The following is a 17,199-nucleotide window of genomic DNA, read 5'->3' on the forward strand; positions in this document are numbered from 1 at the left end:
AATGGAACCATGCACTTTAAAGGAATAAGGCATTCAATGATTCTATCAATCACTTTAGAGCAGTAATCAATAAGTCAAACAGAACTATTGACAAAATGCTCGATAACAGTTCAGAGGATGTTGTGTTTAAATGATACAGTACCCTGATTAGACCACACCTGATGTAATGTGGCAGAAATGGAACGTTAGGTTACATTGTTTACAGGCAAAAATGGGAATGAATGCAAGTTTAACCACTTTAACACAATGTTGGGCTCTTTGCTCATAGAATAGAATAGAATAGAATAGAACAGTACAGCACAGAACAGGCCCTTCGGCCCTCGATGTTGTGCCGAGCAATGATCACCCTACTCAAACCCACGTATCCACCCTATACCCGTAACCCAACAACCCCCCCCACAACCTTACTTTTTAGGACACTACGGGCAATTTAGCATGGCCAATCCACCTAACCCGCACATCTTTGGACTGTGGGAGGAAACCGGAGTACCCGGAGGAAACCCACGCACACACGGGGAGGACGTGCAGACTCCGCACAGACAGTGACCCAGCCGGGAACCGAACCTGGGACCCTGGAGCTGTGAAGCATTTATGCTAACCACCATGCTACCGTGCTGCCCCTCATCTTACACTCTCTTGTAGAAAAATGTAACATTGTTTTTTTCTTGTATTTTAGGGTACAAAATGAGGATGTCCAATGAGTGTCAAATGACAAGGCACCATACCCAGTCTCCCACAAACTGCGCTCGCAGACAAATTGGATGATAGCAACTTAGCAGGGCACCATTTGAACACCCACTTTTACACATCCTATAAAAGCATCTAGGGGCCTTTTCAGAAGTTATATTCCTGGGGGGATAGGAAGGCCAGCAGGGCAGGGTAACAGTTATTTTTCTCAAAACCATATATGTGCTGGTACTGCTTATAGGAAAAAAATAAAAGCACCTTGATGTGGCTTTCTCCATTGCCTTCCGTTTATCATCCAGCATACAATTAAGAAGTTTCACATTAGCATTCATTGATCCATCAGAAAGCATCTTGATAGAACTGGAAAATGTGTGTAATTTGAACTCTGCTAATTCGTCCTTTTCAGATCTCAGTTCTTTAACCATGTTCACCTGGTTTAATAGGAAAAAAATGACATTAGTTTTATCTAATCATACATTTTAAAGAGAGAAATTCGTATTTTTGGAATAAAGAGACATTCTGTCAAAAGAAATATGGACATTTGTGCAATACAATTTACTAGTTTGTTCCACATCTAATCTTCATAAAATGAATATGTAAATATAATCACACATAGTTATAAAGTTCAAAGTTCTCAAGCAACGGCACTATCATTGTCTATGAAGGGCGACATATCCAGAAACATTACTTAATTTCCGGTGTGAAAATTGGTGTGAAAATTGGTGCGAATCCTGTCAGGAGGATGGCAACTAGAAGACCAGCTCCCAGATTTTCAGAGGGTTCCCTCTCTCGATTGATGGATGTCGCGGAGGAGAGGCAACCCACAATTTACCCAAAGGTTGGCAAGGGGCCCTCCAGCAAGATCAGCAACGCAGTCTGTGGCAGCACTGGTCAGGTTCCAGGATCCTGATCAAAGAGGACGGGGGTTCAATGTAGGAAAAAAATTACTGACCGAGCACAAACTCCCAATTCCACCCTTCCATCAACCTTAGAATGTCACTTTGAACCCACATGCTGCCACTGCGCAGGTTCCCAGCAGCAGACCTCCCAATATCACCCTCATCAGAACCCCTCCACTGCTTAGGTGCAGTACGCACACATGCCAGTTGACGTCGACCTCGGACCTGCCAGGCATCCGGCTCACACTATTCCCATTCGTGTCTTTGCAGGAGAAGATTCCCAGCAACAGAGAGAGAGAGAGAGAGAGAGTGAAAGAGGGGCAATAGTTCAGCAAGATATACAATCAAGTTAGCCATTTTTTGAGGTTAGTTAACCCTGTCTCCTGAATGAACCTGCAGACTAACCAGCTTTTCACCCCTGGAACCAGGGATGGGGTGGAGTTGGGGCTGCAACCTCCTGAAGCAGGCAAATGGCAGGAATGGGACTGAAGCTGCAACCTCCTGAAGCAAGTGGCAGGAATGGGACTGAAGCTGCAACCTCTTGAAGCAAGCAAGTGGCAGGAATGGGACTGAAGCTGCAACCTCCTGAAGCAGGCAAATGGCAGGAATGGGACTGAAGCTGCAACCTCCTGAAGCAAGTGGCAGGAATGGGACTGGTTCTCTACTCAAGGTTGAGCTCCAGCGTGTTCCCGCTGATACAGGATGTGCAGAATTACGCAGGCGCCATGGACCTCCTTAAAGAAAACTACATCCAGAAGACGAACGCTCTATTTGCAAGGCATGCACTTGCCACTCGCGTACAACTACCTGGTGAGTCGATTGAAGATTTCTGGCGGGCCCTTATCCCTCTCGTACGGGACTGCGGCTGCCAGGCCGTCACGGCCACGGAACATTCCAATCTCCTCATGCGTGATGCATTCGTGACGGGGATTGCATCGGACCCCATCCGGCAACGACTGCTGGAAGGGGCCGCGCTCGACCTAACGGAGACGAAAGCTTTAGCATTCTCCAGGACGGTTGCTTCTCGTAATGTCCAGTCCTACCCCGCTCGCTGCGCGGCCCACCCATCCTACCCCTCGTGGACCCCGCAACTGACCCCCCCCGACTGGGGCCACTCCTGCGCAATATGCCTGCGCTGCCCACCACACCGCGTACTCTGGGGGTCCCCGCTGCCACTTCTGCGGCCAACAGAAGCACCCCCCGCCAGCGCTGCCTAGCCCACGCCGCCACCTGCAAATCCTGCGGCAAGAAGGTCCACTTTGCGGCAGTGTGCCAGGCCCACGCAGTTGCCGCTATCGCGCCCGATTTCGCTCCCTTCCCCCAGCCGATCACACAATGGGCGCTGCCATCCTCTGCTTCCGGGGCCACGTGCGACCAGTGGGCGCCGCCATCTTCTCCCCCCAGGTCCACGTGCAGCCCGTGGGCGCTGCCATCTTGCGCCACCCCCATATCGTGCGCACCATGGGCGCCGCCATCTTCTCCCCCAGGGTCCACGTGCGGCCAGTGGGCGCCGCCATCTTACCACTCGCCCGCAACGTGCACTGCATGGGCGCCGCCATCTTCTCCCCAACAGGTCCTTCGGACGTCGCCATCACCGCCATTTTGTCTCCCCCTCAGGACTGGACCGCTGAATCCGTGTCGCTGCTGCTCCTCATCGGACTCAGCGGTTTCCGCCTGTACGTTCTCCCCAATCTCTGTGCTACACTATTACTGGGCCTGGATTTTCAATGTAACCTCCAGAGTCTCACCCTCAAATTTGGCGGGACCCTACCCCCACTCACCGTTTGCGGCCTCATGACCCTCAAGGTTGACCCCCCCTCCCTCTTTGCCAATCTGACTGGATTGCAAGCCCGTCGCCACCAGGAGCAGACGGTACAGCGCCCAGGACAAGGCATTCATCAGATCCGAGGTCCAGCGGCTGCTTTGGGAAGGTATTATCGAGGCCAGCAATAGCCCCTGGAGGGCCCAAGTGGTAGTGGTTAAAACTGGGGAGAAACACAGGATGGTTGCGGACTACAGCCAGACCATCAATCGGTACACGCAGCTCGACGGTACCCCCTCCCTCGCATATCTGATATGGTCAATCAGATTGCACAGTACCGGGTCTTCTCAACGATTGACCTTAAATCCGCATACCACCAGCTCCCCATCCGCAAATCGGACCGTCCATACATTGCCTTCGAGGTGGATGGTCGCCTCTATCAATTTCTTAGGGTTCCCTTCGGCGTCACTAACGGGGTCTCGGTATTCCAAAGAGAAATGGACCGAATGCTTGACCGGTACGGACTGTGGGCCACGTTTCCGTACTTAGATAATGTCACCATCTGCAGCCATGACCAGCAGGACCACGACGCCAACCATGCCAAATTTCTCCACACTGCATCTCTACTCAACCTCACTTACAACAAGGAGAAGTGCGTGTTCAGCACTAACCGCTTGGCCATCCTCGGCTACGTAGTCCAAAACGGACTCCTGGGGCCCGATCATGACCGCATGCGCCCCCCCATGGAGCTCCTCCTTCCCCACTGCCCCAAGGCCCTCAAACGCTGCCTGAGGTTCTTCTCCTACTATGCCCAGTGGGTCCCACAATACGCGGACAAGGCCCGCCCACTGAGACAGTCCAATCAATTTCCCCTCACGGCCGAGGCACATCATGCCTTCGCCCGTATTCGCTCAGACATAGCTAAGGCCAGTATGCATGCAGTCGATGAGACACTGCCCTTTCAAGTAGAGAGCGACGCTTCAGATGTCGCCCTTGCCGCCACTCTAAACCAGGCAGGCAGACCCGTGGCATTCTTTTCCCGCACCCTCCATGCCTCCGAAATTCAACATTCTTCTGTTGAAAAGGAGGCCCAAGCAATCATTGAAGCGGTGCGGCACTGGAGGCATTACCTGGCCGGCAGGAGATTCACTCTCCTCACTGACCAGCGGTCGGTAGCCTTCATGTTCAACAACACGCAGCGGGGCAAGATCAAAAATTATAAAATCTTGAGGTGGAGAATCGAGCTCTCCATCTATAATTACGTGATCTTGTATCGCCCCGGCAAGCTCAACGAGCCCCCAGACGCCCTCTCCCGAGGTACATGTGCCAGCGCACAAGTAGACCAGCTCCGTGCCCTGCACGACAGCCTTTGCCATCCGGGGGTCTCTTGGTTGTACCACCTCGTCAACGCCCGCAATCTGCCCTACTCCGTTGAGGAAGTACGGATAGTCACCAGAGACTGCCAGGTCTGTGCGGAGTGTAAGCCGCACTTCTACCGACCAGACCGCGTGTGCCTGGTGAAAGCGTCCCGCCCCTTTGAACGCCGCAGTGTGGATTTCAAAGGGCCCCTCCCATCCACCGACCGCAACACATATATCCATAGTGTGGTTGATGAATTCTCCAGGTTCCCATTCGCCATCCCATGCCCGGATATGACGTCTGCCACCGTCATCAAGGCCCTCGACTCCATATTCGCTCTGTTCGGTTTCCCCGACTACATCCACAGCGACAGGGGATCCTCATTCATGAGCGATGAGCTGCGTCAGTTCCTGCTCAGCAGGGGTATCGCCTCCAGCAGGACGGCCAGCTACAACCCCCGGGGGAACGGGCAGGTAGAGAGAGCGAACGGGACGGTATGGAGGGCCGTCCAGCTGGCCCCACGGTCCAGGAGCCTCCCAGTTGCTCGCTGGCAGCAGGTCCTCCCGGATGCACTGCACTCCATCCGGTCGCTACTGTGCACTGCCATGAATAACACACCCCATGAATGTGTCTTTACCTTCCCTAGGAAGTCCACGTCCGGGGTGTCGCTCCCGACTTGGCTCGCAGCTCCAGGGCCGGTTCTACTACGTAGGCATGTCCGACTCCACAAGGCGGACCCCTTGGTGGACAGGGTACGCCTGCTCCACGCAAACCCCCAGTATGCCTACGTGGAGTTCCCCAACGGCTGCCAGGATACGGTCTCGCTCAGGGACCTGGCTCCCTCGGCATCACTAACGGAGTCTCGGTATTCCAAAGTGAAATGGACCGAATGGTTGACTGGTACGGACTGTGGGCCACGTTTCCGTACTTAGATAATGTCACCATCTGCGGCCATGACCAGCAGCACCACGACGCCAACCTTGCCAAATTTCTCCACACCGCATCTCTACTCAACCTCACTTACAACAAGGAGAAGTGCGTGTTCAGCACTAACCGCTCCCGGAGTCATCCAGCTACCTGCCAGCACCAACACCGCCAGCACCGACGCAGTCGACGCCGCCACCGCCTGTACAGACAACGCCACCACTGTTACATCGCTCCCAGCGAACCGTCAGACCACCGGACGGACCTAAACTCTGACAGGCACCGGGTCACAAGATGGACACATATTTTTTTCCCTCCCCTCTGTAAATAATTCACAATTCTGTATATAGTTCCACGCCACCCCCGCCGGACTCATTTTTAACAGGGGGTGAATGTGGTGATCCACTGTTTAATTGTATGTGTGCTTATATTAGGGGATGTACAGTAGCACCTATACTATAGGTTCGCCGGTAGCCCCTGCCGACTAGCTCCACCCACAAGGAGCTGTATAAATTTGCATGACTTCTCCTGAGCAGCCATTCTACCAGCTGCAGTCGGAGGATAAACATCTAACTGTAATAAAGCCTCTATTTAACCCATTCGAGTCTTTAGTACGATTGATAGCGCATCACAGGGAGAAGACACCGGTCTCCACCTCACTGGAATGACCCTTCCTTGCACCAGCGGGTCTCAAAGTCAGCGGGCAGAACAGAGTAGTAACCTGTTAAGTGATACTGGTACGTCCGGGCCCTCCAGCTCAATGCCCTTCAGAGGACATCTGCCAAGGGCATCAGATGCCACAGGGCACGAGAAGCAGCAGGCTCCCTCCACCTCTGAAGTGCACCTTGCGGACATACCTAGACATAGCAGTACAGCATGGAAGATTGAGGATCACTGAGTAGGCATGGAGGGGCATTTTCTACAGCTAGGAAGAATGGAAAGTTCAAACGTTCACGATTAAACATCTAACACCTGATACATGTGCAGTCTTTGTCACGTTACTATCCACAGCAGGCCTGCCTGCACACCCACCCCCTGCCCCCCCGGGCACAGTGATCCTAGATCAAGGGCCCCAATGTGGGACTCATTCAGGTGATGGGGTGAGGGCGCTGTCATCAGAAAGACAGGAGTCAGTCCGTGGCATAAACAGAGGAGCATCAGGACTAACCTCACAGTGGGTTATTAGCATTCTCCTGCCTTGTATATTGTCCCGCTGAAAGTGCCGACTCAGGCCCATCACCATGGTGATGTTACACTCTAAGGGTGGAACAGAATAGTTGGGGGGGGGGGGGGGGGGGGGAGAAAGAGAGGATGGAGGGATTGGGGGAAAGGGGCCTGGTGAGAAGGAGGGGAATGGGGGTAAAGAGGGGAAGGAGGGATGGGATGAGGATGGGTTGGGGGGGAAAGAGGGGTAAGGGAGTAGAGGGATGGGAGAATGAGAACAGGGTGAGCTGATTGACAAAGCCTCATCCTATGAGAATCGGTTGAGGATGAGGGCCTGCCTGCTTCTCCGGGCACACCGATCCCTTGCCACTACACGACTTCCATCCTCCGGCTCCTCATTTGGGTCCTCCCCCGGCTAGTCTCCATCCTCTCCTGCACTGCCTTCTGCTCCTTCTCAAATGAGGTCACATGTCCCCCTCCCCCTCCACCATGTCACCCTGCTGCTGTGCCAGGTTGTGAATGGCACAGAAGAGCATCAAAAAGCGGGAGAACCTCTGGAGGGTGTACTGCAGTCATCACCAAAGTGGTCCAGGCATTGAAACTGTATTTTGAGCAATGTGATGCACCAGTCAATGACAGCATGAGCCTCGTTATATCAGCTCTTAGCATTGGCGTCATCAGCCAGGAGCTCAGCAGGTAGTCCTTGTCCCCCAGGAGTCCGACCGCCATCCTGGAGTGGTCTTCGAAGAGGCCAAGGATCTTTGAGTGTCCCAGGATGTAACTGTCATGCACAATCCCTGGGAAGTGTGCATACACATGCGTGCAGGATTTGGAGAAATTGGTCACACATAAGTTGAACGTTCACGGAGTGGAAACCCTTCCTGTTAATGAAGGGCCCTCCATTACACTAACACTGCAATTAAGTTACTGTGAAGACCCCCTAGTCGCCACATTCTGGCACCTGTTCGGGTACACAGAGGGAGAATTCAGAATGTCCAATTCATCTAACAAGCAAGTCTTTCGGGACTTGTATGAGGAAACCCACAGAGACTCGGGGAGAATGTGCAGACTCTGCACAGACAGTGACCCAAGCCGGTAACCGAACCCAGGTGCTGAGAGGCAACAGTGCTAACCACTGTGCTACCTTGCCACCCACTACTATGCAGTAGCAACACCAGTAGTATTCACCATTAACATGATGCTGTCATCAAGCCAAAAAGATGTTCCACCTATCAAACAAATAAGTAATATGGCATATGAAGTTCAGTGCCAGTGAGATGCTAGTATGTAGGTCAAATGTTTCAAAGACTGATGGATTGCATCAAACATCATGTCCCTTGTTTGTGACAGGCAAGGTATACACTGTATCCAACCAGCCCGTGCTTGCAAAACTCAATGTCCAACATTTGATGTGATTCTGCGATTGAACAACATTTGTCAAATTATCCTGTGTGCTAAAAATTACACTAGCAACAATTTAGGATCGTCAGTCAGGCCTGCAGTGTGGCACATTTGCAAGCACTGGAAGCTACATATATTAATACATAGGCTCTGTTCTTTGTAGTCAGAAAGAACACATATATATTGTGCCTGTTTCAGCTAAACAGTATGAGCTGGTTTATTCCTCAGGTCAGAGTCAAAGTTGCCCAGTTTAAATTTTCAATCAATGTTTGTTAACTGTCAGTCATCATTAACTGGCAACACCTCAACCAATCAGAGTCTACTTGCTGACGTATCAGCACTTCCTTCTCATGTAGTATAAAGGTGCGGTTTCCTCGGATATTGGTATTCTTGTGACTGCCATGATGAGTGCAAGAAAAAAGCTTCAACAAAATATTTTTTTCCAGCAATACTCATTCCGTACTACCAAATGGCTATTAGTATGTATATTCTTACTAAACCAGACTCATCATTTCAGTTTCATGTTATTAAGATGATATTCAGCACTATTCTGGAAAAGTAACATGTAAATGCTCTAAAATTTAATCTTATGGCAACCCATAACAACTAGCCCCTTTCAGATTGTTGCATCTGAATTACAAGATACTGAACTCAGCTTCAAACATTGGTTACTATAAACAAGGGTTCTGAGGAACCAGGAAATTAATAAACGCGGAAATTGTGCTGAAAGAAAAATTGAATATTTCTTCAGCAGACAATAATTTGAGAAAATTGGTGTACCGGGTCCAAGGAATGACTGTAGAGTATTAATGAAAGTTCGTCCAATCGAAAACCTAACTTCAGTGTCGTTTTAATTCTTAGAGGTTTTTGCGTTTCCACAACAGCAGCTGTTACCACAGTTCTTCCTGAAAAAAAAAGAAATGTTGCTTGCAGTATTACAATGATCGCAGTATTATACTCAAAATGAATATCCTTCTCCGCAGATTTATTTTTTAATTTTCTCATGACAGTTTAAGAATTTCAGTCGAGTTGACAAGTTGGTACCACTGAAAAAGAAAAGTGACAACAGGACTACTGGTTTGTTATAAAACCTCAATTTGTAATTAGTGCCCTTTTGTATAAACAGAACTCTGCCGTCCTTATAACTGCTCTTGTCAATATGCAATTCCAGACTCATTATCAACATGGTCGACTCTCAACACTCTGTGAACCATTTTGATAAGCTACCAAGCAAATGAATAAAAAGGTAAATACTTAGGAGATCTGGCCGTATCCATGCAGAGTTAATGGCCGGGAATTTCCAGCCCCACTGCGGCGGGTTCCCCCACAGCAGATGCAACAGGCCATTCAAACCTCCATCGACTTCGCTGGGACCCGAAGATCCCACTGGCAGGAAGGGTCTGAACTGGAGAAAGTTGGTGCTTTGTTTGAAGCAAATAAAGAGGCAAGTAAAAGAGGGGATGATAGCACAAAAGGGAAAGTTGCAATGGGATGTAAGACAGGAAAGATTAAATAACAAAAGTTTATTATTACTCTTTGAGAAGAGGACTTCAATATCCAAATTTTTAATATTTATTTTCAGGATGTGGGCAACACCGGAAAGCAAATAGTATTCTCATAAGATGCTAGGTACAGATTTCCATTAATCTGACTTAAAGAATAAAAGAATGGGAACATGAGTTAAAGTCAGGTTAGCGTGTTACTTCGGTGGGCCTAGAGATGATTTGTGCTCCCATGATCTTACTGCTCACGTACCTTCTGGTATTTAAGTTCATGGGACTGTGTGTGTAAGCTTGCTGTTGTTGTGATATTTAGCATACAGCATATACTGTTCGTCACAGTGCACTGATGTTGAAGATTCATATTTAGTTGAGTGATAATCAACTCTTGTCATCCAAGATGGTTTTGAGATTTTTAAAGTGTTGCAATTGCATCCGTAGAAGCAACTGGTTAGTACTCCATCACACTTTTGGCATCAGGAGCAAAGCATCCACCAGCTGCCTTGCTCTTGTAGTGAGATTGTTTTATTAAAAAATGTTTTTCTTAAATTTATGTCAACAAAAAACCCTTAAACCAAACACAAACCCCCAAAAGTCCCCCCCCCCCACATCCTTCCACCCTGTGAAACAAGAACAACAAATAAAACCCCCTACTTACTCACTTCCTCCCCCAACAGCTAACAGTATTGTAGAAATACAATATGAACGGCCGCCATCTTCGGCAGAACCCTGCAATCAACTCCCTCACTGCGTATTTGACGTTCTTGAGGTGCAAAAACTCCATTAAATCCCCTAGCCATGCCTAGGCACTTGGCGTTGTTGTCATCCTCTAGCCTGGCAGAGTATGCCTCTGTGCCAGGAACAAGGCAAGGACATCCGCCCCCGCACGCAAAATAGCCACTCGAGGGCAGGGCTTCAGCTGACCATCTAGGATCATCAACATAGGATCATCCACCCACAAGCTTAGAACAGGACCACAACATGTGTGTGGTGTGCTGGTCCCCTGAGCAGTGCTTGCACCTATCCTCCAGCACTCAGAAAAATGATTCATCCTGGCCTTAGTGAGGTGTGTTCGAAACTGGATAAGGCTCAGTCTCGCACACAACAAAGCATGTATCCTCCGCAGTCCCTCAATCCACATCTTTTTTAGAATTGGTCCCAACTCCTCCACCCATTTAGCTTTCACCCCTTCCATCAAGCTTAACTCATCCCCTATGATCCGCTCATATATGCCGGATGTACTGCATCTTCCAACCCCGCGCAGGAGAGAATCCTCTCCAATAACACAGGGAAACCCGAAAAAAAACCTCTCAACAAAGCTGTGCATCTGGAGATACCTAAACATGTCCGAGCCGAACAGCCCAATTTCTCTTTCAGCGCCTCCAAACTGGTAAACCTCCCCTCCCAAGACTAAATCACCCACTCTCTACTGCCCTCTCTCTCTCTCCCTGCATCAAATGTGGCATCTAGCCTTGCCAGCTCAAACTAGTGGTCAATACAAATGGAAGCCAGTCTTGAAGCCGCCTCCAACTTAAAATGCTGTCGGAGTATTTTTAATGTGGACTCCGCCACTGGGTGGGCCCCAACGGAAGCAGTGCAGGGGGTCCGCAGCTGATGGCCTGTGTGCAGAGGGTCCGGCCATGGCTGGCAGTATGGGTGTTAGCATGTGGTGCAGGGTGGGATGCAAGGGTCTGTCGGTGGGTGAGATGCGATCACCCTCTAGGGAGGTGCAGGTGAGCGATGGGGGTTTGTGGGACAATGTTGATGCCGGGGTCACGGAGGTGGTGACCCACCATTTCTGGCTTGGGGTGTTGGCCATCCTAACAGTGCACTGCCTACCCGTGACTCACTCGGGCTGCGCAGAGAAGGGCATGCAGCTTTTTCTGGCACTGCTGCCCAGTCCTTTCGGTGGGGCCCACCCACTCAAGGCCTCTGCCACCTATGCCCAGGCTCAGTTGACATCGGTGGGTGGTAACTGCCTTCCCACCCCGGGGACAGGGTGTTCTGCCTCTCCTCAATGGCATCCACCAATATCTCCAACTCCACATCTGTGAATCTCGGCGTCGCTCTCTAGGGTGGCATCTTTTCAGCTAGAGTGAGTGTGTGGGGAGAATGGAGTGATTGTGTGCAGCTCCAGCTCGTCAGGCTCTCCAATGCAATTCTCGACGACTGAAGTGAGTTGGAATTGCACTAGTTCCAAGTGGCGCGATTGCTGGCCCATTAGCATGCCCTAAATTGCTCCGTGCCCGGCGCTGCCATTATGACCATGGAACATCCGCCATTCAGCCCGACGTCACCACAGTCTCTCAAATGGAGAATCCCGCCAACTATATTGCAATATTCACAGTTACGCTAATCTCACTTTCACATACATAAAATCCCACCAGCCCTCAAACCAGTCCCAGCCGTTGTCCTGGATGGCATCTGGTAACTCTGAAATTGGCTCCTTCGGCCATGGCTTCAGCTTCAGAATCCATTGCACCCTGTCCAATTCCAGACCGTTGAACACTTCACCACCCCCCCCCCCCCCCATCAACGGAGCGAACATTTCTGAAACCGCACCCCCCCCCCCCCCCCCCCCCCCCCCCCTCTCGCCCCGGCAAGCCCACCACTCTGACCTGTTCTCGAGACCTTCAACTTTCGCATTCTGGCCCTTATTCTTGTCAGCTTGCAACGAGACAAGCTGATCTTGTGCTTCGACAGGCTCCTCCAGACCCTTCACGTCTCCCCTTGCTCTTTCACAGCCTTGACCGCCTTGCCCAGCTTCTCCCGCATCAGGCCCAATGCCTCCTCAATGATGACTCTAATCTCATTCCCTTGTCGCTCAAATTGACTATCCATCTGCCTGCCAGATTTTTTCAATTTCTGCGCCATCACCCCAGCCAGGGTCTCTAACATGATGGGTACAGCTGCGTCTGCCATCTTTTCTCCCCCAGATTCCTTTGTCAGACTACCAACCAGGGGTTTCTTTCCCCTGGCCTTTTTCACCAAGGTTTTGATATTCCTCTGTTGCCTTTCCGTTCTCCACACCAACAAACTGGGTTAGAACCCATGCCCCGCAACACCCAAAGAAAACAGGCGGGGGGGGGGGTACAAGATAGAAAATGCTGAAAACTCAGAACAGAACTGGAAAAATTAGATTGTTTTTAAGGTGTTAGAGGAGATTGAACAGAAGGTCTGTGATAGTGTGGAAGGCAGAAGAACTTAAATGACCAAGAGTTGATGTTACAAGGCAAGCAAAAAAAAGTAAAAGGACCATGATCTTATGAAATGATAGAATGGAGCAGATGGGCTGAATGGCCTGCTCCTGCTCCTCATTCATATGTTTGTATATATAATCAAATAGGAAACAAAAAAGTGAAAGGAGGAAACATGAACAGCTTCCATCTGTAAACCAACACGAAAAAAAAAATGAAACAAAATGGGGAGAGCAAAAAAAGTGGCTATCTGAAACAGTTCCACGCAGAATCGAGTCCAGAAGGCTTTAAAGCACCTGATCAGGGGATGAGGTGCTGTTCCTCAAGCTTATGTTGCGTTTCGTTTGGACAGTGAAGAAACCAAGGTCAGAGGGAGAAAAGTGGAAAATTAATAATTATCCAGCTTTTAAACTATGTAATTGACAAAATATAAACTGCTTTTCTGAAAATCTACTTTTTATCTACTCATCTGTATAAAGGAAACATGGGAGATTACATAAATTTTATTCACAAGTATTCGAACCATGAGATAATAAATAAATAACTTCAAAGTCAACACAAAACAAAAACAAACCTGCAGAAATTTGTGAAGGCCCTGAACGGTTTCCATCGTCATCAGCTTGTACAGGCGCTGCTTCAATTGAATTATCACCCAAATTTTCATTTAGAGTTTTCAATATAATGACCAGATCATCTTGGCTGAGCACAACCTACAAAAGCATCAAGATAATACAACTGAATAATAATATTTGTTGCTTCAAATTAATGAACACCATATGTGTGCAAAATGTAGAGGCACAATTAGTTTATGAATACTGATATTTTGAAAGCAAAAATACCTTTGCATTAATTGAATAAAACATGGATGAGAGTGGTAGTAAGTTTTATTTTCATGCAAGTCTCAAACAGAGAATAAAATGAATGCAGAATGACTTCTGAAGAACCATCATGATCTTATAATATACTAGTGAACAATTTGATCAAATGGGCATTGGATAGATTTATATGATCGTATGCCAATTTTAATAAATTATTGGTGACGTTCACGATAAAAATAAATCACACAATACATTATACTTCTTTTCCAGATAATGGCAGCATTTTCTATTTCTTAAAGAAAGTAATTAAAATTAGTGTGAGGAATCCCCAATACTAGCGAGGGCTGGAAACTGCAGTTCCCAGTGGACCTTGGGTTTTCCGTACACACATCAGATGTAAAATCGTCGCATATGTGCGTAGTTCAGGTGTTTTACATTTTCGGGTCTCCTGTACATGCGCTGGTCAAAGAATGGTTGCACAGGTGCAGTTCGTGTTTGTTCCATTTTTGTAGGAAATAAAAGGAGCACCTTGTGACTTAAAATTCACTCTAGCTTGAAAAATACCTACCAGGACTTACTCACCAGTCAGCTGCAGTCTTTGTAAACTCCCGGCTCCCCTCACGCTCTTTGAGGACAGGTAGGAAATAAAAGGAGTACCTCACTCTCTCCTCACCAAACTCTCTCAGTCACAAAAATCCCACTTTAGAACTCTAATGCAGCCCAAAGTCAGCACTTTAAGATGGTTCACTTTTATATTGTCTGACTTTCGCCTCTGAAAACTGTTTTTTTAAGCCAGTTCTCTAATTGACAAGTTACAGCTGCAAGCAGAGCCCAAGTGAACTCTGTTTAAAGCTGCTCATAACGCACCTTTTTCCAACCCAAACAGCAAGTTGGAGTGTTGTGTATCCAACCATGGTTTGCCTACTAGTTCACATGGGACTGGTTTGTGTTGCAATGTGAGGCCAACAGCACGGGTTCAATTCCCGTACCGGCTGAGGTTATTCATGAAGGTCCCACCTTCTCAACCTTGTCCCTCGCCCGAGGTGTGGTGATTCTCAAGTTAAATAATCACCAGTCAGCTCTTCCCCTCAAAGGGGAAAGCTGCCTATGGTCATCTGGGACTGTGGCAACTTTACTTTATACTTACCCTAAAATACTAGAATATGTAAATGGTGTTATCTTTCCAAAGTTGTACATTTGGGATTGTATGATTTGACTCATTTACTCGTGTTTGTATTGAAGCCTTTCCAACCTTTTTGTCTAATGAAATATAGTTCACGGTTCTTGTTTAATAAATGTTTTATTCTTTTGTTAAAAGTTCATCAGTAGGCTCCTGTGAATTTGTTTAGCTCCTGACCTTCATGGTTCCTAAAAAAAATAGAAGTTAGACCGATCAAGCCAGTTTTGACTCTGAGATCTGACTTGCCCAGTATCAACTGAGAACATAATAGCAATAGGTACTCTTGTCCATTTATCTAACACCAAGACTTGGCCCAATATAAAGCAGTTTAGAAAACAGTTTGGTAACATTATTTAGAATCAGAATATATATAACTTTTAAAATAACCATCAAAATTGTGGAATTCAAGAATGGGAAGGGGATAAGGACAAAGTTCACAATTAAGACAGAAAATTATGTGAAGTATTTAAGGGATGGGGTGTTTGTTAACATTTGGAAACCTAACTGGGGCTAACATCAATGCTTGATGCCACTGTGAAATCTAATTAAAACAGCAGTTTGAAAAGATGCACTTACATGCAGAGGTTTCAGGGTTGCAATAATTTTAACATCAGGAACTTCATGGTACCAAGCAGCGGCCAAATTACGTTCAACGACAACTTCCAGATTAACAGGCTGAAGCAATGAGATTTCAGACCAAAAAGCTCCATCCTCAAATATTGTCCTGGTGAAATGAAAGTGGTCCTGATTTGTAATATCAATTAAATGTTATGGCTCCACTTGCTATAAATGAAGTATGTAGAATATAAAATGCAGGCAAAGTAAAACCTGAAATATTAAAAACTAAAATATTATCTTATCATGTTTTTAGGTCAGATATACCCTCTTATAAAAGAGAATAAATGTTAAGTACCACAGATCCATTTGGTCTTCAATAGGAGGCAGTGACATAGTGGCATTGTCACTGGACTAGTAATCCAGGATAATGATCTGGGGACCTGGGTTCGAATCCCATCACGGCAGGTGATGGAATTTAAACGCAATAAAATATCTGGAATTAAAGTCTAATGATGACCATGAAACCATTGTCGATGTTATTCCTTTAGTTCTCGTTTTGTGCAGTAGCTTTTGGTAGCACCTTGTCTGTAAATCTAAGTACACCACATCCACAGGTTCCTGTTTATTCATATTGCTTGTAACTTCTTCAAGAACTCCAATGAATTAGTCAAACATGATCTCTCTTTCACAAACCTTGTTGACTCTGCTTGATTTCATTGAGATTTTGTAAGTTCCCCGCTATATCCTCATTGATAATAGATTCCAGCAATTTCCCCAAGACAGATGTTAAGCTAATTGGTGTGTAGTTTTCTGTTCTCTATCTCCTTCCTTTCTTGAATAGAGGAATCACATTTGATATTTTCCAATCAGTGTGACCATTTCAGAATCTAGGGAATTTTGGAAAATTAAAACCAGAGCATCGACTATGTCACCAGCCACTTCTTTTAAGTCCCCAGGATGAAGTCTTCAGGACCTCGGGACTTAGAACATAGAACATAGAACAGTACAGCACAGAACAGGCCCTTCGGCCCTCGATGTTGTGCCGAGCCATGATCACCCTACTCAAACCCACGTATCCACCCTATACCCGTAACCCAACAACCCCCTCCCTTAACCTTACTTTAATTAGGACACTACGGGCAATTTAGCATGGCCAATCCACCTAACCCGCACATCTTTGGACTGTGGGAGGAAACCGGAGCACCCGGAGGAAACCCACGCACACAGGGGGAGGACGTGCAGACTCCACACAGACAGTGAACCAGCCGGGAATCGAACCTGGGACTTGTAAGTTTTTAGTGCTAATAATTTTCTCAATATCCATTCCCTGGTGAATATATTTTTTTTAAAGTTCCTCCCTCTCTTTCACCTCCTGATTTACAATTATTTCTGGGATGTTATTTGTATTGTCTACATTGAAGACAAGAGGCAGAATATCTGTTCAAGTCATCCACCATTTCCATATTGTCCATTGGGGCAGCACAGTAGCATAGTGTTTATCACAGTTGCTACACAGCTCCAGGGTCCCAGGTTCGATTCCTGGCTAGGGTCACTCTCAGTGCAGAGTCTGCACATTCTCCCAGTGTGAGCGTGTTTCCTCCAGATGCTCCGGTTTCCTCCCACAATCCAAATTAGGTGGATTGGCCATGCTAAATTGCCCTGAGTGTCCAAAAGGTTTCGTGGGGATAGGGTGGAGGTGTGGGCTTGGGTGGGGTGCACTTTCCAAGGGCCGGTGCAAACTCGATGGGCCG

General features: G+C 47.7%; 1 protein-coding gene across 1 annotated transcript in view; it reads right to left on the bottom strand.

Moving 5' to 3' along the window:
• Window positions 1-17,199, bottom strand: part of vps13a (vacuolar protein sorting 13 homolog A) — a 634,190-nt gene that overhangs the window by 296,360 nt on the left and 320,631 nt on the right. The window contains 4 exon segments of the mRNA XM_038803880.1: window positions 946-1,118; window positions 8,977-9,101; window positions 13,467-13,602; window positions 15,467-15,614. Coding sequence (XP_038659808.1) covers window positions 946-1,118; window positions 8,977-9,101; window positions 13,467-13,602; window positions 15,467-15,614 — 582 coding nt within the window.

The sequence above is a fragment of the Scyliorhinus canicula genome, chromosome 8 (genome assembly GCF_902713615.1).
Source record: "Scyliorhinus canicula chromosome 8, sScyCan1.1, whole genome shotgun sequence".
Classification (NCBI taxonomy): Eukaryota; Metazoa; Chordata; class Chondrichthyes; order Carcharhiniformes; family Scyliorhinidae; genus Scyliorhinus; species Scyliorhinus canicula.